This window comes from Camelus bactrianus, chromosome 9 (assembly GCF_048773025.1).
Source record: "Camelus bactrianus isolate YW-2024 breed Bactrian camel chromosome 9, ASM4877302v1, whole genome shotgun sequence".
NCBI classification, from domain to species: Eukaryota; Metazoa; Chordata; class Mammalia; order Artiodactyla; family Camelidae; genus Camelus; species Camelus bactrianus.
Window position 1 is genome coordinate 25368981 of NC_133547.1, and position 23460 is coordinate 25392440.

General features: G+C 42.9%; 1 protein-coding gene across 3 annotated transcripts; it reads right to left on the minus strand.

Moving 5' to 3' along the window:
• Positions 1-2431: 2431 nt before the first annotated feature.
• LOC105065289 (guanylate-binding protein 6) lies at positions 2432-20632 on the minus strand. Of its 3 annotated transcripts, XM_010950367.3 has the most exons (12): positions 20403-20632; positions 18415-18508; positions 13856-14072; positions 12930-13057; positions 9908-10017; positions 9521-9717; positions 7945-8190; positions 6914-7194; positions 6014-6226; positions 4973-5075; positions 4437-4630; positions 2432-3476 (listed from the first exon to the last, which is right to left on the minus strand). In XM_010950367.3, exons 3-12 carry the CDS (start codon positions 14043-14045, stop codon positions 3249-3251), a joined length of 1890 nt encoding a protein of 629 aa, XP_010948669.2. In that variant the 5' UTR covers positions 14046-14072; positions 18415-18508; positions 20403-20632; the 3' UTR covers positions 2432-3248. The 3 variants fall into 3 exon arrangements, with proteins under 3 accessions (XP_010948669.2, XP_074225987.1, XP_074225989.1); XM_074369886.1 differs by lacking the exon at positions 18415-18508 and having other exon boundaries at positions 20403-20631; XM_074369888.1 differs by lacking the exons at positions 12930-13057; positions 13856-14072; positions 18415-18508; positions 20403-20632 and adding an exon at positions 10129-10641.
• Between the last annotated feature and the right edge of the window lie 2828 nt (positions 20633-23460).

Here is a 23460-nt window from a genome sequence, read left to right on the forward strand (position 1 = left end):
TCACTACATGTGAGATATATACGTGTGTGTGTGTATACATGTATATATATTTACAATATTTATTACTGCCTAAATAATGTTGTGTGAGGCCCATACAGGGTGTAAGCTGCATGAGGACAAGATCTTTGCTTTTCTCTCTTTACATAATCCAGAACAATGGCAGGGAGGACATAAGAATATAGCAAAGTGTAAATACTTAGAACTAAGCATTCTTTAGTAAGAATTAGAATAGATGTGTGAATAAATTGTTAACTGCTTTTGACAGCATTTTTCTTTATTAAGTGATCATTATAAGTCAGTTTTATTTTTTTTAATTGAAATGAAGAAAAAAAAAAACCCCAGTATTTCAAAGAGATACCTGCAATCATGTTTACTGCAGCATTAGCCACAATAGCCAAGAAATGAAAACAACCTAAATGCCCATCAACACGTGAATGGATACAAAAGATGTGGCCCATATACATATGCACAAGGGAGTATTATTCAGTCACAAGGAAGGAGGATATCCTGCCATTGGCAACATCAATGGGCCTTGAGCACATTATGCTGAGAGACAGGTCAGAGAAAGACAAGTACCGTGCGGTATCACTTACGTGTCGCATCTAAAAAAGGCAAGACTTCTCTTTGCTCTTCAATTCAGGGTGTGTCTAGCCCAAGGGGTTAGAACGTCTACTTTAGTCAAGCTCTCAGTGGGGTCAGATTTACAGATACTTCTGTAGGATGGTTTGCTTTTCCATTAAGCCCCACGATACATTGGTCACATATTCATTACTATACGCTTTCTTCTTTAAAAGGCAAAGCCGTTCATTCTTCCTTCTGAACACTTGAAGCCGCGGCTAGATGGAGTCATTTAAAATCTCCAGTGGAGATGAGTTAACATCCTCGCAGAGATACAGAGACTGTGGTGCATAAGGTCACAGAAGGGGAGACTGTACCGAAAGCGTTTCTTCTGCTCCACTGGCCCTTAAGTCAACTCAGAGACTTTAATCTAATGTCTAAAATCCAAACGATCTATTACCTCAGAGCTTTGGAGTGTTCATGGAATTCTGGCAATTGAAAACACTCACATCTGTGTCAGCTTTTTGTTTTTCCAGAAGATTCTTACTTAGTACCCTCTGTGCCTAAACATACACTATGAAGAAATACAGAAAAGTACATATAATGGTGTCTGTCCACAGATGAACTTTACTTTTATTTGAAAACAAACACTAGACCAAGTTAGCTGCACCTGGGCCAAGACCGTGTTTCTTACCAGGGTGCCACGTGCACCTCTAACAGGGAGACTGTGATGTCTTTTCAGGAGCTGGGCGTCGCTGCTAGTTGGGATCCTGATTGCTAGAGTCCTTGGAATGTCTGGGCATTCTCATGTCCCAGCACACAGATCCGAGTGCATTCCCAGAGCTCCCCTAGGAGAGGGACTGGGAAAATCAGTACCATTCATCCTCATCCCAGAGCTGCGAGGGCCTTTCTCTTGGGAGCCGGCCCCCCTCCCCAGGTGGTAGTCTCGTGATCTGAAATCAGTTTAGACGAAGGCTAGGGATTATCCCCTTTTATCCTGCTACCTCTCAGCCTCCTGATAAATACCCTTGATTCCATTTGTTTCCTCCCCATTCCTTTTTTCTCTACACCTTGTTCCACCTGCCACCTTCAGAATTTTCTCTGGTCAGGTCTGCTGGCTGCCTCTCCAACCATATTATAGACTGAATGTTTGAATGTTTGTGTTTTCCAGAATTCATTGGAGGAAAACCCAACTCCCAATGTCCCAATGTGCTTGGAAGTGGGGTTTAGGGGGGGGGAGGCAAGGAGTGTGGGACCTTCATGAATCTAGTTAGTGCCAGTACGACAAAGAATCACGAGATTCATTCTCTCTCTTTCTCTCTTCATCATGTGAGGACACAGTAAGAAATTTGTCATTAAAGCTGGAAGAGGACCCTTACCAAGAAAATAACAATGCTGGCACACTGCTTTTGGACTTACAGCCTCCAGAACTGGGAGAAATAAATGTTCGTTTTGTAAGCTACCCAATCTATGGTAATTTGCTATGGCAGCCTGAGCTAAGACAAACCACGATGCTCATTACTCTCATTGTATGTACTTGGATAGTGACGTTTAAGTGCCAACACCTGGCCTTCGTGCGTCTGGGTGTATCATCCCCCAGTACTGTCAACGCATCCATTTCTGCAGTGGTGAATGACCCCTTCTGTGCTTGCCTACAGCAGAGAGGCCACCACTGAACTTAAGGATGATGGGAATTCCTCTCACCAGTGAATATTCTTAATGTTTAGTAATTGGTTTCTAAACACCTTTAAAGTGTAATTCAAACATATGAAGTAAAGGTTACTCTTGCTGAGATTTCAAGGGGTAACAGGAAAGTTCATACCTTATTTTTGAAGCAAATATAAGGGATTAAAAACCAAGGCCAAAACAAAAACAAGATTAGGATGCAAATTTTATTTTCTAGTATTCTGATCTTAGTCTCAGACCCCTTATTGAGCAGGCTGATGTTATTTCTAGAAGCAATGAGCAATTCCATTTATTCATATTCCATTTATTATTTTAATTACTAGCATTATACTTTTCTTTGTTATTCAAGAAATGATAACACAAGCTTTCTTTACAAAATGGAAAAGATAGAGAATATAATAAAAAGCACATGTCCTTTCCGCCCCTGATGCCAAGCTGTTCTCCCCAGAGAGAACCAAGGACGCCAATTTCCAATGACGCTTCCGGAAATGTGCTACATATACATGTGTATGAGTGCCCATAATAATTGCCTTTTTATGGTGAACACATTATACAAACTGTTTTGTGACTCACTTTTTCACTTGACAACATAGCTTCCAGATGGTTCTATATTTACACAGACAGAGCCCCACTGTCTACTCACGAGCAACACGGTGTTCCAGTGTGTGTGCATCAAAACACACACTGCCGATTTAGACAAATGAGCGTTAAGTGGTTTCCAACCTTCTGCCATTAAAAGCAAAGCCTCAGTGAACCTCTTGTATGTATGTACATACACATATATACGATTTTGCACACATATACATTTCCTAAAAGTGAGCACGCTATATCAAAGTGTCCATGCATTTATTCTATTCAATGTGGGCCAGGCATCAAAATTCTCCAGAAGCCACTTGTTATATTTAAAGCTTTGCTGAATGAAAGTGAAAAGCACACACACCAGACACAGCCCAGAGCATACACATATATAGTATATTATGTATCTAATTTCTTCACCAGGAGAGCTACTTCTTTTTAAATAGTGAGCTCACTCCTCGCACGATGCGACCAACAAGGTTAGCTGGGACAGACAACAATGAAGAGATCTCACTGCCAAATTTGTTCAAGGCCACTGCAATCCAGGAAACATCATCATTTTTACTTTTATCAATCATATTTTTCAAATGGTTTATCTCTGCATTCATCTCCTCAGATTTCTTTCTAAATCCTTCGCTAAGTAGAGAGTCTTGGACCTAAAAAAAAAGTGAGGAAGGAAGTAAAACTTTTTAAATTCCCCATTTTTTCAAGGATTACATTTTGTCAAACTTCAAAACTGTCAAACTATCTTTGTTTTACTCTTAAAATTGTTCTCTCTTAATCATGAAAGGAGACTCTTGTAACAAGGAATATTTCCTGGTTTGGATCTGAGTATTAAGAGAAAGTGTAGTTTACAGCCTTAATAATATTCATACACCCTAGGGTTTTGCCAGGAGGCTAAGCCTGACATGAGGACAAATGTAATATGTTCCAGTCAAAAAATGCAAGAGAGGTAGCCTTGGTCTGACTGCACTGGTTCTCAGTCCCACTCAGGGTGGTACTGTCGCCCATATTATAGAAACCTGTTGTAAACACATGGTCCCAAAGTTACAGAAATCTCTCATAAAGCACGTTCAGATGGACAGCGAGAGAAATCCTCCAAGCCACATGACAGCCCGGGGCTCCGTCCACGCCTGGAGGCAGCGCAGCGAGTGTAAATCTGCCACTTGCCTGTGTTTTTAAGTCTGGACACTTCTGGTAGCTTTATGTCAGCACAGATCTACCTCAGGGCCTTGGGCTGAGCAGGGCTCCTGCTAAATGGTAGTGATCTTGGTAGAGCACACTAGTTGTTGCTCATATTAAATACACATGGTTGGAGTATCTGTTCAAGCAAGCCCTGTGAGAGCATTTTAAAATTCCTCAAGTGGCTATTCTACCCTAGTTACGTTCTCCGAGGGCTCGGAGTGGGGGCCGTTACTCATCCTCAACTCTCCAGAGCCTCCTTACAGAGCAGAACTCAAAGGCTCTGGAAGGATTCCAAGGCTTCGGGGTTTTTATAAATCACAAGCAGTGGACGCACTGGTGGTCCCTGCGTGATCTTGCTGTAAACACCACCCACCCTTCCTGAGCAGCCAGGGCAGGCTGTCAAGCCCTACCTCTGCCACAGCCTGACTCACCTTCAGCTTATGCTCCAGCATCATGTTCTGCTGTCTCAGCAGGTTTTCTCTTTCCCTCGCCAGCTTCTCCGTCAGCTGGACTATGTGTTCCTGGAGACTCCTGTTCTGAGCCTCCATCTCCTGCTGCTGCTCCTGCAGTTTCTGTTTCAGCAGCTCCTGTGCCTTCTCAGCTGCGTCCTTCCTGGCCCGCTCCTCTGCCCCAGGGAGGTTGTAGAGAGGGAAGAAAATAAGGCAAGGATTGACCTCCACCCTCCTGAGCTCGGAGACCAAACCAAATTGAAGAGAGAGGTAGGAAATCTCCGAAGTCCTCCCCCCACCCCATGTCCACACCATGGAGAGCACACTTCAGGATGTGGGGGAAAGGCTCTGGCTGGCTGGTGTCCAACCACAGTTCCCTTTGCTGTTTCCAGATGCAGCAGGGTTGGTCTGCAGAAAGGAAGGAAGCTCCTTCTGCTGGGAAGGCCTTGCTCTCACACCTGTCAGAGGGCACTGCAGGAACCTACCCCTCCCACTGTGAGCCCAGCCCTACCCCGTACCTGCTATGGCCTTCTCCCCATCAGTGAGGGCTTTATCTGCCTGCAGGATGGATTTCTCTATTGCCACCTGGGACTGCAGAAAGCTCTGGAGGACCTCGTTCGCCTGAGGAGCCAAGAAGGAGCACAGAACTTAGATTTCCAATAGGGAGGTTAGTGCTGCAAAGACAACTATGTCCATGTAACTTTTGCTTCGTGTTTAAAGTTCTACAGTGGTTCCTTACAACGAGTCCAAGCTCCTCAGAGTGACCTGTCCCCCTCCAGTCTCTTGCTCAGTGCTGCTTCCTTCTCCCCTCTCTAGATTCCAGCCAGTCAGAACCACGTTCAGTTCTACAAACCCCAAGTCTCTGGTGCTTTCACGTATCTGCCTTCCCAGTGTGAAACAGTGCCTCCACATTGTGCTGCTGTTCTCCTCTGCCACTAGCCGGTTACAACAAGACAGCTTATTCTAACCTGCCTATGCTTCTCAGTTCAGATCTTTAAAATGTTGATAATGAAAGTAGATGCTTCTTAATGTTATGTGAAAGATTAAGTTAAAGAGTCTGGGGCAAAAGCTTGACATTATGGCTACAGGACACAACAGTTCAGTATATATTAGTTGTGTTACTATTGTTGTTACCACTTTTTTATTGTTATTATTGTGTCTGTTTCTATTACCTAAGTAGCTCTTTCCTGAGTGTTACAACTTTGTATGCAATTGTCTATGTAGTTGACTTCCTGTCTCACTTGTGATCATCCTTGAGTACAAAGACTCTGACATGTAAATTGTCAGCGCTCAACACATCAAATATCATGTTGCTGGGTTAAAAAAATGAATAATTTATGTTCTGTCTCTTGTGGATTTAAGAAATCTGTACTCATGGTTGGGAGTTGACACTTCCACTCTCTTCAGGAATGAACAGCATGCAGTGGACCTTAAGAGCCAAAGCTGTTCTGATGGCCCCATGCTCTCTCTTTATGCATGCATGGAGCTGTGTGCTCAGATTTTCAGGAGACCCCTTTGGCTCTGCTCTGTAGGTTCCCCATGTTTCCCTTATTCCTCACCTTCACTCCTTTCCCGGGCACTTGATGATATTCCCTTTCAAGAATTTCCTTTGCTTTCCTGTAGAGTCCATGACCTCCAGGAACAGAGAAAGTTCCTGCTGAGATACTTTCCATTAGTGCCTTTGAAAGCTGATCAAGTTTAGTCTGGCAGTATTTGAGAGATGCCTCTTCATTCTGCATCAAGAAATCCTCTTTCTTATTCTTTATGATTTCCTGGAGGGAAAAAATGTAGATGGATGTCACCGGAAGCAAGGAACAGAGGAGGTAAGTTTCCAAAGGATCTGGTAGAAGGATTGGTCTAACTGTTGTCCTCATGAGAAAAGTATTCTGTTGGAGGACATGTAATAAAACAGCAGTCACAAGATTTGATTTACTCACAGCTGTGAAAACTCTGGAAGACCACGGGAAAGGTCCCTAACCTCCTTTTGGGTACTTCAACTGAGCTGCTGGAGTTGCATTACCTAATCGCTGGTTCCTTGCAGCTGCCACGTTCAGTGATTCTATCTGTCTTCAATGACAGATACAACAAGGAGCAACCTAAGCTGAAAGGGGCCTGGGATGTGGATCTAAAAAGAGACATTTTGGTTTCCAGGCACAGGAGTGTGTTCACAGAAAAAGAAGCCAGCGAAAGAACGCCTTTTGGGTGTTCTGGACAGGCTTGGAATCCACAGAAGTATTTATTTCAAGAGGATATCTATACTGGCTTTGCATCGAAGATCAGAGAGAGTTCCAGATAAACTGCCTGAAAGAAAGAAATGTAATCCTTTGAGACTCTACCCCTCATGAGGACAGGGACTACTTTGTCCCTGAGTGAGAGACGAGCCATGGGACCAGTAACGGCACTTCTAGGCTTCATTCTTCAAGGGCAGGGGGCACATGGTAAACACTAAGACAGATTACCACAAGATTCTTCTGGAACTCCTGCTTGTCATCCTTGAAGGAGTGCTCCATGAAGACTGCAGTGGCTTCCCTCTCGCAGGCAGCGTGCACCTCCAGCAACTCCCGCAGCGTGTCTGTGGGGAAGCTCACTCGCTGGGCCATCTGCTCACTGTAGTGGTCAGCTGCCTTCTGCACGGCAGCTGAGTTCTCCAGCTGGGCCAGAGTTGTCACTGCGTTCTCCAAACAAGGTACTGCTCCGCTATTGATGGTATCCACGTAGGTCACAACCAGAGTCCTCAGCCCTGAAGAAGCCAGGAAATTTAGGGGCTTAATACCAAGTTGTCAGTCAACAGGCTCCAGGATTCTGAGACTACGCTTCTAGGGTCATATACACATGTGCACACACACACACACAGGCACCCCTACCTCCTCCTACTATTATCACCTTCATTTTCCTACTTTCAGTTTTATGGTTTTCCAGGCCACATCACTAAAATGTTATATATGTATTTCTATCTAGCACACTAAGGGGTATCTGGAAAATACAGTTTCCCATTTTAAAAACTGAAAGCACAATAGATTACATAGATAGAAAGATGAGGCAGGGTGTACCACATTAAATTTATTCCTCATTCTGAGGATTTGAATGGATTTTATGTGATTTTTATGGGCTAATATTTATTTTTGGACCACTCTAAACTCTCGAAATATCTTTTGAATTCTCCTTGTGAAGAACACTTATTGTATACGATTTCCTTTGAGGACATGGAATATTCTGTTTTTATACCAAGATAGTGATTTTATTCTAAATGGAGGAAGTTTTCAGACAAGTGGAAGCCACAGACATCAGTGACAAAACTTGCAATTTGGGGGAGGGGTTTATAAAGCCCTCAAAGTAAGATAATTATAAAGTATACAGATTCCTTCATGGAATATAAATGTCTGCAAACCCAGAATTCCTTATAGAATCAAACAAAAATTAACTGAAAACCCCATTATATAAAACATTCAACACATACCAGTCCCCATAGAAATGGAAAAAAGAGACTCACGTTTCCCAGTGACCATGATTCCTTCTGTGAGGGTCTTGGTCCTTGCATTGGCGAAGATGTAAGAACAGAAATTGTTTGTTTGCTCTTGGAATTTAGGATCCAGTTGGTCTTCAGGTACCGTCTCAATATTGGCTAGAAGTTCTTTGTCATTTGTCGGCCGGTCAAAGACAAAACACTTCCGTCTTGGGAAGAATTGCCTGATGCGCTCTCTGGGTAGATTGGATGCTTGGGCTTTGGGATTCTTCCCTGAGGGACAGAAAAACAGGATTAGAGCATGGAGAGTCCTGAGGCGAGGGGGCTACAGGAGCTCCCGGAAGGGATTTGTGTGTCTTTGCCATCGTCTATGCATAGAACCCCTTTAACATAGACATTCAATACTTCTTTGCACATCAAACTTACACCAATGATATAACTGCAGAGGAATTTAGGGAGACATCTGATCCAGTAAAGGAAACCTATGGCTGGTCTCTCCAGACCTGCACACAGTACCGTGGTTGTCTATCAGGTTTCTGCTTAACTAGCAGCTAAAAGGATGAAAGGTCAAATGAAACTTTCTGCTCAACTCGACCTCATGTAGGAATTGAGCTGTGGAACCAAAAAGAGGAGCTACAAACAAGGGCTCATGGACGATAATTGGAATATTAGGAATGACACCCTCATTGTTCAAGGAAAACTGTTTTGATGCTAAAAGTAATTGATGTAGTATTATCTATTTTTAGCAAAGATCTCTGAAGGGTAAAGGTACCTGCAAGGTAATTTTCAGATATCACCACTAATCTATAAGCTCTCTGAAGTAAAGGGTTATATCTGATTTGACAGTGGTCCTCTCCTGCCAGCCAACTTCTCAGTAAATGCTTTGAGAAAGCATAAACAGAAACATGAAAGTGCGAATGAGTAAATCAGAACTGATATTTCTCTCAAGGTTTCAATAGACACACATCCTTGTAAATGTAACCCACGAAAATAATTTATTACCGTGTAATTAAATCATGGGTAAACATGTGGGAATTAGGAGAAAGCCATGATGTGGAAGGTAAAACGTCAGCAATATTGAAAACGCATAGATTGAAAAGACAGACACTTCTTCAGGTTTACTTAGAACATAAAATCATTTTGTAGATGATATAATTATACAGGATTAGAAAGTCATGTATCTCTCTTTGAGAAGAGTAACATGTGAAATATGTATTTTTTTCACTAGATAGACTTTTCACTGCAGCTTCGTGTCTAACAATTAGCTGGTCAGTTGTTTTCTCCAACAGAGAAAAGCAGAAGCCAAAATGGGGAACACAGTGTCTGGTCTTTAGAATACTTCAGCACCCATTTACACCTGGATGTTAAATTTAAAGATGTATTAAAAAAACAAACTGGTTTTGAGTAATTTCACTTTACACTTTACTTTCCTTAAGTAAACTTCAACTGTAGCCCCTAGATCTTTGCAACCCACTTTCCAGCCACCATTTCCACAGACTTTGATTTAGTCTCAAATGCAAATGCAATCACGGAGATGAGGAACAGTGTTTAGCAGATCCCACCCTCTGCTGGACCATCCACTGCGCAGACCATGCTCTGATACCTGGAATCAGCTTCAGGGCATTCTCCAAGTACTCATCTTCCGTGACAGGCTGACCATTTAACTTCAGCTCCAGGGTGAAATCCCGTACAGTCCAGATAAAGTCTGGAAAGAAACTCACAAATTCTGTGGAATCTTCTACTCCAGCAGGTGTTTGGGAGGACTTTGCCCTGATGAGTTCTGTGAGCTCTGTCACATAACTAGGACTTGGTTAAGGAAAAGAAACTCACTACCAACAATTCCCACACTTCGCTAATATAAAAGTATTATAAACACCCTCTTTCGCTCCACCCAGGGAAACTAAATGGCAGGGAAAGAGAGACTGACTCTATCTCCATTCCCATGATTTCAGTGAAACATGGCAGTTCAGGTCCTGGAAGGAAAGGATACTGCAGCTGCTCCAGAGACTGATGGTTGATGGTGTTCATGTTGTTGTAGACAAAGCTGCTGCACAGAAGCACGGCCAGGGCAAAGATCCATGAGTCGTTCTTAGGGTCACCCTAGAAAGCACATTAGAACAAGAGAGTTAGGAGTTAACTCCTAAATTAGAAATTCATTCATTACAATTATGCAATCATGGTTTCATTTATTATTCCAGCCAACATACTCACCATGCAAAGAAACCGCTTGAAGACAGACGTAACTGCAGGTATCAGCTTTGACAATTACAGAGACTTTTTTATTTTTGAGTGAAGGTAGATTTATTCAGGGAGATACATTGAAAGGCAAGAGAAAGGCCACAAGGTGTGGGTGTTGGGTGCTCAGATTAAAAGTAGGTACACACTCCATAGACAGAATGTGGGCCGTCTCCGAGGAGGGAGAGAGATGGGCGGCTGAGACATTTCTCGTGTTTGCAATTTTTTCATATATAAAAGGATTCCAATCTTCACAGTGCTTTCTTTTTCCTCAATTGGATAAAGCAAAATAACACATACAGAAAAACTGGTGCAGTACCTGTTGTGTAACTAGGTACTCAGTGATGAGTGTGGGCACTTCTTAATTTTTTCAGAGAAGTTGGTGCCTTTATTGACCCGCAGGCTACTGGAGGGGGTGAAGCGGGAGGGGTGGGTGGCCCCGACGCCAGGCCGGCGTGCTTCACGGGCTTGCCGCGACTGAGAACTCGCCTGGGTATTGGCCGACCCTCTCGGGCCTGCCCTCCACCTGGCTGCAGGTCCTGCCGCTGCACACGCCCACCACACCGCGCTGCCCACCGGCTCCGGGGAAACAGTCACATCGCGCAGGCGCGTCTTCCCCACCTCGGGCTTCTCCGTGGGCGGCGCCTCCTTCTGGGCCTCGCGCAGGCGCCTCGGCGGCGCGCGCCGCTCCCCGCGCAGGCCCGGCTGGGCCCCCGCGCCGGCGCAGGGCAGCTGCACCGGCTGCTCGTAGGCCGCGGCCACGCGGCGGTACGCGCGCTTGCGGAAGGCCCATCTCCTCCTCTGTTCCGCTTCCGCCGTCTTGTCGGCTCTTCAGAAAGGCGGCGGCGCTTGCTCATGCTACACATGCTCACTGATCGGACTCCTTGTAAAAGATACCACAGTTGGCACAACTGGGTATTTACATTCTAGCCAATCAATAAATAATTGCAGGAAGCTACTAAATATCCCCACTGTTCTTAGGTTTTAAAAAGCAGTGCTAAAAATAAAAATTATTCCTTTCAAGATGACTATTTCAAAGCAGTGGACAAACATCCATAACCGTAAGTGCAACAAAGATAACAGCGTCTATAAAAAGCTTACTCTCAATAATGTGCATAAGCCTGGAACCTATAGCTAAAGCACTAAACTCAGATTTAGAAGTCTATCAAGGAGGAACAGAGCTATGAAAGTTGGAGGAAGAATATATGGTCTGAAACCTTCCTCAAGGTCTGGCGCTGAACATTAAAGAACTGGTAAATGTGGAACTGAAGAAATGAAGGTGATCCCATAGACAGGAACACCCAGAGAAACAAAATTAGAGATGGGAGCATACAGGGGTCTTGCTGTTAAAACAGAGTCATTTGACTTGACTGGAGCAGCGGGCAAGTGGAGGAGTTAAGGGGAGCTTTCATGCAGCCTAATCAAGGGCCTTAAAGCCCAGGCTAATTTGTGTCAGCCGCAGCACTGGCTAAGTAATGGCATAAACCAAAAATTGTTATTATGAACGGCATGTAAAGTTGCTCCCAGTGCAAATGCAAAAACTGTGATTTATGTTGAGAAGGTTCTAAGTGGGAGTTTGGGGGGATAATAGTCTATTCGTTACTTTCTTTCCCAAAACCCCCAATTTTTAAAAATAATAAATTAGGGTAAGAAGTAGCATTTATGACAAGTGATAAATTATTTCAACAATAAGATTATATCATTGTTTGATATATGGCTTTAAAAATAAACACAGACTTTCTAATTCCCCTTTGAGAAAAGAGAGAGCTATAAAAACGTAGGCACTATTTCCAAACAAGTCTCAAAGTAAGGGGGGGGAAGGAGGGATAGTTAATTTCACCCATTAGTAGAAAGCCAAAACACCAAAAATCCATCTTAAAACGTTTCCTGTAGGACAAGTACTTACTTTCATAGAACTTGCACATTCAGAGGTGTCTCACAGATTTCCAGAACCCTCTGTGAGTAGTTGATGAACTTCATCATGGAAAATGTAAACCCGTCTCTTAAATCCAACCCTCAAATGCACTCTTCACCTGGCAGCTAAGAAGGTGAATCAGAAATCTTTCCTCACTCCCGGGTTGATGTTTCTCCTCTTTCTTACCAAGGCACCCTTATGCTTAACTGTAAGTGCTCAAAACTAGTCAGGTGCTGCCTGGATCACCTTTCAAGACTGAAGGACTTATTCCCCCAGCTGTCGGGAGTGCTGGTGGAAGACAGTCTTCTGGTGTCAGCCCTCTTAATTAGAAAGACTTCCAGAGCAGCTCTTCAAAAATGTATCAGCACCCTGTCCCAACTCAGGATAGCTCAAAAAGGCCATTCCAGCCACGGAGCTCCCATGGAATTCACAGAAATTGGTGGATTGCAATGCAATGCATCTTCTTCCTCTCTCCAGCCGGCTCCTTTCCCAATCACATGATAGTAAATCTGACTGCAGATAATGTGGTCTTGTCAACTGAACTAAAGACTCTTTTAGGGCAGGACCTTTGCTTTGGTCACCGATATCTACAGTGCTAAGTCCAAAGGCCTGGAACTCAGCTGTTCAGTAATGATTTATTCAATGTAATCAAGTCATCCACTCGGTGCCAAGAAATAAAAGATTTTATCTAATACACCATGATACCTTACCTAGAAGTGAGATTCAAACAAACCATAGTTCGCCTCATTTACTGTTGTTGATTTCCAGATTTTACAGATTACAGCAGTAAAATTTCTAGGATCATGGAGAGATAAGGAGAAAATCCAGAATAAAAAGGATTTAACGTGACTTTCTGCCTTACCTTTTCCACATCCCCCAGGCCCTCGGTGTCCAGAAGGACCAGGGTATGATTTGGCTTGCAGGGGTGAGGCACACACCACATCCAGATGCCCTTGGTTTCAGACTGCACTGTAGAGCCTAGAGGAAAGCCTGCAAGGAGAGGGGAGAAAGCAGCACTCAGTGAGAGCAGATAATCTAAGCAGCCAAGGGGCCACAAAGTCAGATCTGTTGGAATGTCAGTACCCCAGCATATGGCATGGTGCTTCTCCATTTCCTCAAGAATGTCCTACTTTGTGTGTCATCTGTTCCAAGGAGGAGGGAATATTAACTGTGAGAAGGATACCAAGCAAGGGCTCAACACGAAGGCAAATGGGAATCCATGAATCCGACAAAATGGAGGTCACTGGTAGCCATAACAAGAGTATTTTGAAAGAATGGTCGGGTTCAAAGCCAGAGAGAAGTGGACTGAAGAGAAACATGGGAAGAGAAAAAAGTGGAAAAAAGAAATCAAGATTATATTTTTTGCCAGACAAAATTATTTTTTAAAAGTGGGGAGAGGTGTTAGCCACAGTAGGATATGACATCCAGGAAAGATTTTTAAGACTATAGATATTCAAACATCTTTATATGCTGATGAGAATATGCCATAAAAAAGCAAAATGTATTTCAAGAGAGAGTAGACATGATTGCAAGAGCCCAGTGCTTAAGCATGTAAAATAAGGTAGGACTGTGTGCATCAGCAGAAGAAATTTTGCTTTACAGGAATAAAACAAAGAATATGATAACAAATTACACTAAGATAGTGATTTAGCAGTGAGAAATAGAAGTGGAAAGTTGGTTTATTAAGAGAAGTTTGGTTCTCCCTACACATGACCAGGGACGAAAATTAAGAAGCTGAGATATTAGCTAGAATCAAGCAATTGGCCCTTGACCCAGTACAGTACTTACCGCTGTTCTGACCTGCAAGACGGTTCATCAAGTAGGATTTGCCCGTACGATACAGTCCTACGATGGCCACCACCACCACTGGCTGAGAAATCTCACCAAGAATCTGCAGAGCTTCTTGGTTCACTGACAGCAGCTCATCATCATTTTCCAGCAGACAAATGGGGTCCATCATGTTGGATCCAGATGCCATGGCAACTGGCCAACCTAGAAGAGCTTCCTAGTGGAAATCAGATTACAAAGTTGTTCTCTAACTCAGACTTATACAAAGCATCCATCAACTTAGCATAGGGTAAGACTTCTGCGCTTTCCATGAGACAAAATGTAACCTAGAATTAGCATACTGCAAAGGTTTTCCCCCATCATTCCCTCAAGTCTCTCATGATGTTGGTAGTGAAATAATATAATATCACTCTCCAAAGTGTTACTTCAAAATAATAATATAATTAAAGTTATTGTTACGACGCACTGAAGGCCTACAATATACCAAGCCCTTTAATAGTAACGTACATACCCAGCTAAACTGATACTCACAAGAGGCTGAAAGTTAGAAATTAATATAACTACTTTACAAATGAGGTAAATGGTTCTCACAAAGGCTGAGTGAGTAAGTGATTCAGCAAGGCTTGAAAAATCTATATACTTGAGCAAAATGACAGACTAGCAAGCTCTAAGCTCTTGTTTCTCCAACTAGACATCAAAAACAACCAAAATACTGGCCAGAATAACCTTCCAGTAGTTCCGTAAAACAGTCAAAGGTCCAAAGCAGCCAGCCACGTACCCAATCAAGAAACAGCCTCATTCGAAATGGTAGGAAATTCTGCGGGGTTTCTGTTGCCCTGGGTCCCTATTGTGGTAAGGTCTTCGTCAGAGGAAGTGGCAACTCATTTCCCATTCCCTCCCTTGATCCAGAGGGAGGGAATTTTATAATGTTCTAACCTGTCAGGACTACCTCTTCAGGTCTCTGTTTCACCTCGCATGAATCTCAGGGAGGGGTGGCAGAGGGGTAGGTGGTGGCATAACTTGGACATCAGGTGGAAAGATGCAGTGGGTATTGTTCAAGAAAAATGTGGAGAGACTGCTCCACAGATGCCTAGAGCAAGAGATTAGCAGTGAAGATGTAAAATAGACTATCTAAGGCATCATTTCAGTTTCCAACTCCCTTCTTCAAACTAAACAAAGCAGAGCAGACTGCATTTACAATGTTCTAACATCTCATGGGCTGCCTGGAGGACTGTTATCTTTTTCCCCTATTTGGATCTTAGGCAGGGAGAAGCAGTGGGCATTGCTTGGGAAACCTGCAGGGAGAATGACCTGCAGACACCTATGGCAAAACATTATGGGTATGTTGAGATTTATAATAAGAAATATATATTTGATTGTTGTCCCTATCCCTGGTACATAGCTCTTAAAACCCTATGTGATGAGAGAGATGAAATTATCTTTCTTATAACCCTTAGTCTTTTGTCCTCAATTCCTAAAATAGTTCCAGAGTGATAAAGATGAGAGGAGAGTCTTTTGTTATTCATAACAAGCACCTTTCAGCCACACCTGAGTTTATGTTAATGAGGTGATTCTGTAAAGCCCCTGGATCACTACAGAATGGAGCTGGTTGCCAGGGGAACCAATGTTATTAGACAGTTGGAACATTTAGCTTGATGCCCCAATCTCTGGGGAGCAGAGAAGAGCTGAAAGTTGAGTTAATCACCAATGACCAATAGTTCATTCAACCGTACCTATCTAATAAAGCCTCCATCAAAAACAAAAACAAAGACAAAAACTAACTGAAGGGGTAGAGAGCTTCTGGCTTGATGAACATGTGGAGGTGGTTAGAGGGTGGCACATCCAAAGGGGTCATGGAAGCTCCACACCCCTTTCTCGATATCTTTCCCTCTGCATCTCTTCTATTTTGCTGTTTATAGGTTGTATCCTTTCTTAAAATAAACCAGTAATCCAGTAAGTAAACTATCCTTACTGAGTCTTAAGCCATCCTAGCAAATTATTGAACCTGGGGAAGAGATGGTGGGAAACTCCAATGTATAGCCAGTTAGTCAGAAGTACAGGTGACAACCCGGATTTGTACTTGGCATCTGAACTGAGGGGAAGTCTTGTGGGACTGAGCCCTTAACCTGTAGGGTATGAACTAACTCTTGGCAGTTAGTGTCAGAATTGCTTAGTGTGAAAAAAATGCTAACATATGTGGTGACCCATTGGGAAATTAATATACTTAAAAGGAGCACGTATATGGGAAAACTGAAAAAGCAACACACAGGCCCAGGGAAGATGCATGTTCAGAAAAGCCTAAGAAGACTTTAAGGCTTCTCCTTAGCTTGATCCCAAGCCTCAAAACCAAGGGCCAGCTTAGGGAAAGACTTCCTTGTCACAAAGCCAGTATGCAAAGAATGGGAAAGGTGACTGCTTTCATAAATGCTCAGATTTCAGGGGGTGGAAGGACAGTAACTCAGTGGTAGAGCATGTACTTAGCATATCCAAGGTCCTGGGTGCAATACCCAGTACCTCCATTTAAAATAAATAAATAAATAATAAATAAATAAATAAATATCCAGTTTTACAACATCAACAGCAAAAATCACAAGGCATACCAAAAAAAAAAAAAAAAAAAGAAAAGAAAAGAAAATATGGTCCTTTCAAAGGAATGAAATAAAGTAAAAAACAACTCTGAAGAAACACATGCATTAGATGTTCTAGGCAAAGACTTTAAAAATAACTTTTAAAAATATGCTCAAAAAGCTAAAGGAAGGCTCAGAAAAAGAACAAAAGAAAATCAGAAAAACAATATGTGAACAAAATTAGAAAATCAATAAGGAGATTAAAAAAAAAAAAAAAGAAAGAAACCAAACAGAAATTCTGAAGCTGGAAAATACAGTAAATGAATTTACAAATTTTCTAAAGGGGATCAGACTTGAGCAGGCAAAAGAAAGACTCAGCAACCTTGAAGACAGGACATTTTAAGTTATCAAGTCTCAGGAGCAGAAGGAAGAAATAACTTTTTAAAAGTGGGTATAGCCTAAGAGAGTTATGGGATACTGTCAAGTAGACAGATACGTGCGTTGTGAAAGTCCCTAAAGCAGAAGGGAGAGGCAGGGCAGAGAGATTATCTGGGGAAATAATGGCTAAAAAATCCCAATGCAATGAAATACAAGAATCTACAAATGCAAGATGCTCAACAAACTCCAGTGGGATAAATCATCAGAGACCAATGCTGAGGCATATTATAATCAAACTGTCAAAAGACAAAGAGAGAATCTTGAAAGCAACAAGAAAGCAGTGACTCATCACATCCAATAAGATTGTCAGTCAATTTCTCAACAAAATATTTGGAGGCCAGAAGGCAGTGGAATGATATATTTAAATTGCTAAAAACTGAAAGTGATGGGGTGGGGGTGGAAACTGTCAATCAAGAATACTTGATTCCAGAGGAGGGGGATCAAGATGATGGAAAAGAATTTCCCACTGAAAACTGACAGAAGAACTCCTATACAATCAAGATTTCAAGGGATATTTCCACATAATTAGGTAGGGCAGGGGTGAAAACTTTAGGCTGGGACCTGTGCACCTGGGGACGGACTAAGAGGAAAAGGAAGATGGTGCAAACAGACCCTAACCCTGAGGATTGAGTAGGTCAAGCCACAGACTGGGCATCCCAGTCCTGGGGTCCTACACAGAGGAGACAAGCCCCCTTGGCTACTTGGAGAAAGACTGAAACAGATAGAAAGGCTGGAGAAGCCTAGACTAGAAGGAGTGAATGGGTGCTGGTTTGCCACCGGACAGGTTGGAGACAGGTCTGCCCCCGCAACTACCACCTTACTGTACTCCCCAGGAAGATATTCTATGCAAATAACAACGAAAAGAGCACTGTTGTGCTTATGCCTATATGAGACAAAAGAGAATGTGTTTCAAGCGCTGTTAAAAGAGACAAGGAAGGACATTGTGTTAAAAGAGTCAAGTTTATCTAGAAGATAAAACAATTCTAAATATGTATATCCTGAACAGCAGAGTTCCAAAATATATGAAATAAACATTGACAGAATTGAGCAACAGATCACTCAACAATAATAGGAGAGTTTAATACCCTACTTACAATGATAGGTAGAAAAAACAGACAGAAGATCAAAAACAAAATAAAGGACTTGAACAACACTGTAGCTTAACTGAACTCAACAGACATATACAGACACTCCCATCCAACAACAAGAGAACACACGTTTTCCCAGATGGGCATGGAATATTTCCAAGGGATAGATCATATTTTAGGCCACAAAACAAGTCATAACAAATTTTAAAAGGCTAAAATCATACAAATTATCTTTTCTGAACCCAGTGAAATTAAACTAGAAATTAATAGATGGAGTAAAACCGCAAAATTCACAAATATGTGAAAACCAAACAATAAAACTTGGAGTAAAAACAAACCACCTCAACATAATACAGGCTATGTATGGAAAACTTACAGCTAGCATCACACTCATAGGTAAACCACTGAAGCCTTTCCCCGCCGCCTGCCTCCCCTTTTGAGAAGGGGCCGCACACTGTGGACCGACCTTCCCACACAGCTGCTCCTTCTTCCACTTGCCACTCTTCTTCTGTTTCAGGAAGATGTCTTGAATCTTAAGCGATTTAGTCCAAAGTGCTTAGCTGAGAAAGGTCAGATTTTTTGCAACTTAATCCCATAAATGAAAATAAGAATGAAAATGCAAATATCATTTATATTCTATTGAGAGACGTATACATATATTCAGAGAGATAAAGCAAATCCAGCAAAATGCCACCGGTGGGTGAATCTAGGTGAAAAGGACAAGAGATTCCCTTGTCATTGTCTTCCAAGGCACAATCTGATTTAGAAAATCAAGCCTTAAAAGCGCAATTACGCCATGGGTCTTTGGGCATGTTTTTGATTGGCATTGTATTAAAAGTTCCCTGTAATACATATGCATGTTTCATAATCAGACTATATAAATATGATGTTATATTCAAATGTCTCAAATATTCAGTTTCATATTTATAAGTCAAATATTAAAGATGCCTCAAATGCTATCACAAAATATTTTAAAAAAAATACCAGCTTTATCAGTTACTACTTGTGTGGCCTTAAACAAGAAGCCTCACCTAGCTAAACCTAAGTTTTTAAGAATAATTATAGGGGTCATATGAGGAAAATGATAAGTCCAGTCTGGAGGATGTTTTGATAATAAAATTAGATAACTATTAGCTTGTATCTGAGCATAGCATGCAGCACAAAATGGGGTTTCAGTGCATGTTTATTGAATTAGGTGGAGCTGTATCCACAATATTGCACTAGACAAATCGGGTTACGCGTTTGAACACAATCGGCAAACTTTGGGTTACTAAGAAACAAGGTCTGTAAATAAAAATTTTTATCAGAGCAAAGCAGCAAGGAAATTCAAACACTGCTCCTGCACCATCTCCTTTTGTCTGATTCTTCATTGTGGGAGCAAAGAACACAAAGGTAGAACAGGAGCCTCTGACAGCCGCATTATAATGACTGGAATCGTCCAGTCCCCTCTTTAAAGGGAGCACTAAAGGAAGCTGCAGGAAAATGCGAGGGAAACAACTTTGTAAAAACCAGGTCTGTGATTTCTTAGCTGTGAATGAGCCACAGAATTTTTAACATCAAATTAACAAACTGCAGCTCTTCAATCCTGTTCAGATTGGTTTTCAAAATGTGATGAATCATCCAAAGGGACCATTAAACCCAGATTGTGTACGTTTAAAACATGCTACAAATGACTCCAATGTTCTTACAAAAAACAAACCCACAAACACGGGGGCAGGGGGTGGGGAAGAGGAGAAGAGAGAGAATGAGAGGGAGGAAGGGGGAGCCAGAGACACAAAAAAAGAAAGAGAATTTTGACACAATTGTAATGTTTAACTAATAAAGATCAGGGGTGAGGTAACATAATTTATCTCTACATAGAGATTTACAGAGCCCTCACTGTGAGATTTCTTAAACTGACTAATAGAAACATTGAAAAGAAACTGTCTCTCTAGATGACAGTTCCCTATAACCTCCTTGCCAGGGACTGTCTTATTCTCTGAATTCTAACGCCAGCCCACAGAGCTTGACAGAGCAAGACAGGCAGGCTCCCAGGAGGACTCTCTCACGGAGCAGCACATCCAGGGGGACACCATGTGCCTGGCTGTCACTTTGCAGCTGCCACTGGTCCAAACAGAGAAGCCGAGCTTCCCTCGAACTAAAGCCAGCCTCAGAGCCCTGCATGCCAGACCGGAGGCCACTTGCCCATCCTCAGGTGTCACTTTGAATCAGAAATCAATCTTGCAAATTACTACATACAGAATAGATAAGCAACAAAGTCCCACTGAACTATATTCAGCACCTTGCAGTGACCGATAATGAAAAAGAATATATGCGTGTGTAACTGAGTCACTGTGCTGCACACCAGCAACTAACACAGCATTGTAAATCAACTATACTTCAAAAAAAAAAAAAAAAAAAAAAAAAGAAAGAAAGAAATCAGGTTTGTGCTGCACGTAAAAGACAGGGACATACCTGCTCCACACACGGGTACCAGAACGGTTCTTAGTGCCTCTCACACCTTGCTCGCTAGCTCCTTCCACCTCTCTGTCCCTCCTTCACCAAGGCTAAAAAAGAGTGAGCAGGTCTGTCTTCTCTTCCAGTACAATGGTGATAAAACTGAAGCTGAAAGCAAAAGTAACTCATGCTGTTTTTCAGCTAGTAGACTCCTGCCAGACCCACTGATTACAGCACAATTATGGGTGTGTGTGGTTCAGGGTGAAAGGAAGTTAGGAAAAGCTATTTAGCTGTCACACCCTAACACATGCCCCCGCTTTCTGTGGGCCGCCCCACACTGGAAGGCCTTCAGAGCCCCCCTTCTTGATACATCTCTCCCCGGTGCAAGGCTGCCGAAGGAGGCTTAAGTTTCGTTGGCAAACAAGAAAAATAGAAAATCCATGGCACAAACGTAGGCAAGGCTGTGTACAACAAGGATATTTCAAGCACTTTTCTCTTGGCGGGACTCCTGGGGATTTTTGTAACATTTTAAACCTGTTCCTTAATGTATACATTTAGTTAACGAGTATGTTTTATCATAACTAGAAAATAAAGATTAAAGATGGAAATGAGCAGCCCTTCACTATGTTACCTGGAGATGCTCACCACTGGCACTTGCTCAGCATGCCTGCACCTCCCCGACACACGGACCCTCCCCTAACACAGATACCCTCTTTCCACAGGAATTTAGCCGGTTGGACCAGTTCCAAAGGGATGTATCTGATCAGATAAGAAAGTGACTGGGTGCACACATGTGCTTGTGAGAAAGAAAGCGGAGCAGCGTGTAAGGGAAGGACGAGCGGTGCAGCAGGGAGACGTCCAGGGAAGCCAGGCTGTGCGGGTGCAGGGAGCCCCCTCCTCCCTGCCCTTCTCCGCCCTCCTCGCCGTTCCCCTTGCCTGTGGGGACCTCTCCATAAAAGGCCAGAGAGTAAGTATTTCAGGCTTTTTGAGCCGTAGGGCCTCGGTCACAGCTGTTCAGGAGGCCATCCCTGCACAACAGGTAAACGAACGGGCACAGCTGTGTTCCAGTGAGACGCTGTTTACAAAGTGGGCAATGGGGAGCCATCCTGGTTTAGGCCAGTGTGGTGCTACGATATGCCAGGGGTTGTCACCAGCTCATGGATGTATCATCGTCTTGCAAGCCGAGTAAAATTGTCCAAGTCCAGACTCTCAGGCTGAGTGTCTGCTTCTAGGGCCATTTGGGTTAAACAGTGTCTAAAGATCCTCAGTCTTGGAGCAGAGATGCAGAGAAGGAATGTGTATACTGTCCACGTGTCTACGCATCATCCACATGAGTTCCTGCCTGGGTCCCCAAGCCACGCAACCACATGTCTATGCCAGTAACTGTCTTACTCCCAGCAACATAGCACTGCCAGCAGCTCCTAGACCGGCCGAAGAGAAGCCAAAAGTGATGGAATACAGTCAGTGGTAGTGAAGGAGAGGCTGGTTTGGTGTGTGACATCTGCCCAGGTCTGCAGGCCTCTGTGAGAGAGTGAGGAAGCCTGACATCTGGGCACCAGTCAAGGAGACCCCAGCTGGCCTGAGAGCGCGGGGCAATGGTGAAGGTTATAAGAGACTTTTCAGGGGGTACTTCTGCCTACACTTGTGCAACATGGTCTGTTCATCCCCAGCACAGATTAGAGAACAACACGGTTCCCACGGACGCTGCACAAGGCCAAACCTAAGGTGTAAAGGCTCGCCGACACTGCCATCGTGTGGTAGCTCAGAGCCATCATCCATCCAGTAATGTGTGAGTTTCCCTGCCAAAAGCGCTTTACTGAATTCAATATAAATTCAATGTAGATTTTATAGAAATTCAATTATAATGGAGTAGAAATCCACATATACAAGTATATTACATGCATGCAATAATAATTTTGCCATCATATGTTTCATAACATAAACATTGGCTATAATGTAGTTTCTTTAAAGGTTAATTGAAATGAAGAGAGAAGTAGTAAGGTCTTAAGCTCCTACGGAGAGACAGTTTCACAGCAACAGGTACTTGGGTGTACGTGGCTTATCTGGGCAGTGATGCCAGGAATCCAGAGGGGAGTAGACGAGGAAAAGGGACAAGTCAAGGAAGGTGAGTCACTGCGCTGGGTCCCTTGTGGGAAACTGGAGGGCGATCCCAACGTGGACCTTCTGAAGAACGACGTGGAATGCACCTCAGAAGTATCCCTTATGAAGGGCAGCACGGAGACCTGTCCAACAAAGCGCACTTCCCGTTGGCTGAGAGCTTCTGTGGGGTCTTTAACACCCGACACTCACAGGCCGTGCTTGTGCAAAGTGGGCTGCCTGTCACAGTTTAAAGGAAAGCCCGAGAGAGAATAGATGAAAGGCACTCGAGGCGGGACACAGACATAAGCCGACTGGTACCAGGAACGCTCTGCTGCGGTGGGTTTGAGAGCGGAGGCGAGAGACAGGGTGAGCAGACAGGGAGTGTCGGAGATAACTGAAGCCTGAGAATTGGGAAATAGGGTGACCGAATCTGAATAATCCTTTCAGACAAAGCCTCGCACTGAAAATAATGTAAACTTCTGGATTAAGAAAAAGTGTTTTTTTAAAAGCAATAAAAATTTTAAACTGGTATTGAGTGACGTCATTAGGCCAAGTTTCAAGGGAAAGTGGGAACTCAGTGAGGTAGGTGGAGCCCTGACGCTGTTGTCAAACGAAGGAATGCACCATCAGTTTTGAAGGTGTTATGAGATAAGGGGCAAGAGCTCAAAAGCCAGAGCTCACCCTGAGAGTCTATGGGGATGTAATGTACATAGTCAGTAATGCTGTATTCTCTATTTGAAAGTTGCTAAGAGAGCAGATCTTAAAAGCTCTCACCATAGGAAAAAAATACAGTTATTTGTGGCAATGGCTGTTAACTAGACTTACTGTGATCATTTGTATCAAATACATAAATATGATACATATACATACATATTTGATACATATATACACCAAATCATGATTTTGTGCACCTGAAAGCAATATAATGTTATATGCCAGTTACATCTCGATTTAAAAATAGTGTAAAAATCCATGA

Bases quoted from the DNA above. Each gene is read 5' to 3' on its own strand.
- LOC105065289 (XM_010950367.3), bottom strand. From the start codon at position 14,045: ATGGCATCTGGATCCAACATGATGGACCCCATTTGTCTGCTGGAAAAT. The intron at 9,718-9,907 runs GTATCCTTTCCT...ACCAAGTCCTAG, and splicing joins CAGTCTCTGGAGCAGCTGCA to TTATGTGACAGAGCTCACAG. The intron at 3,477-4,436 runs GTGAGTCAGGCT...CTTTTTTTTTAG, and splicing joins TGCTGGAGCATAAGCTGAAG to GTCCAAGACTCTCTACTTAG.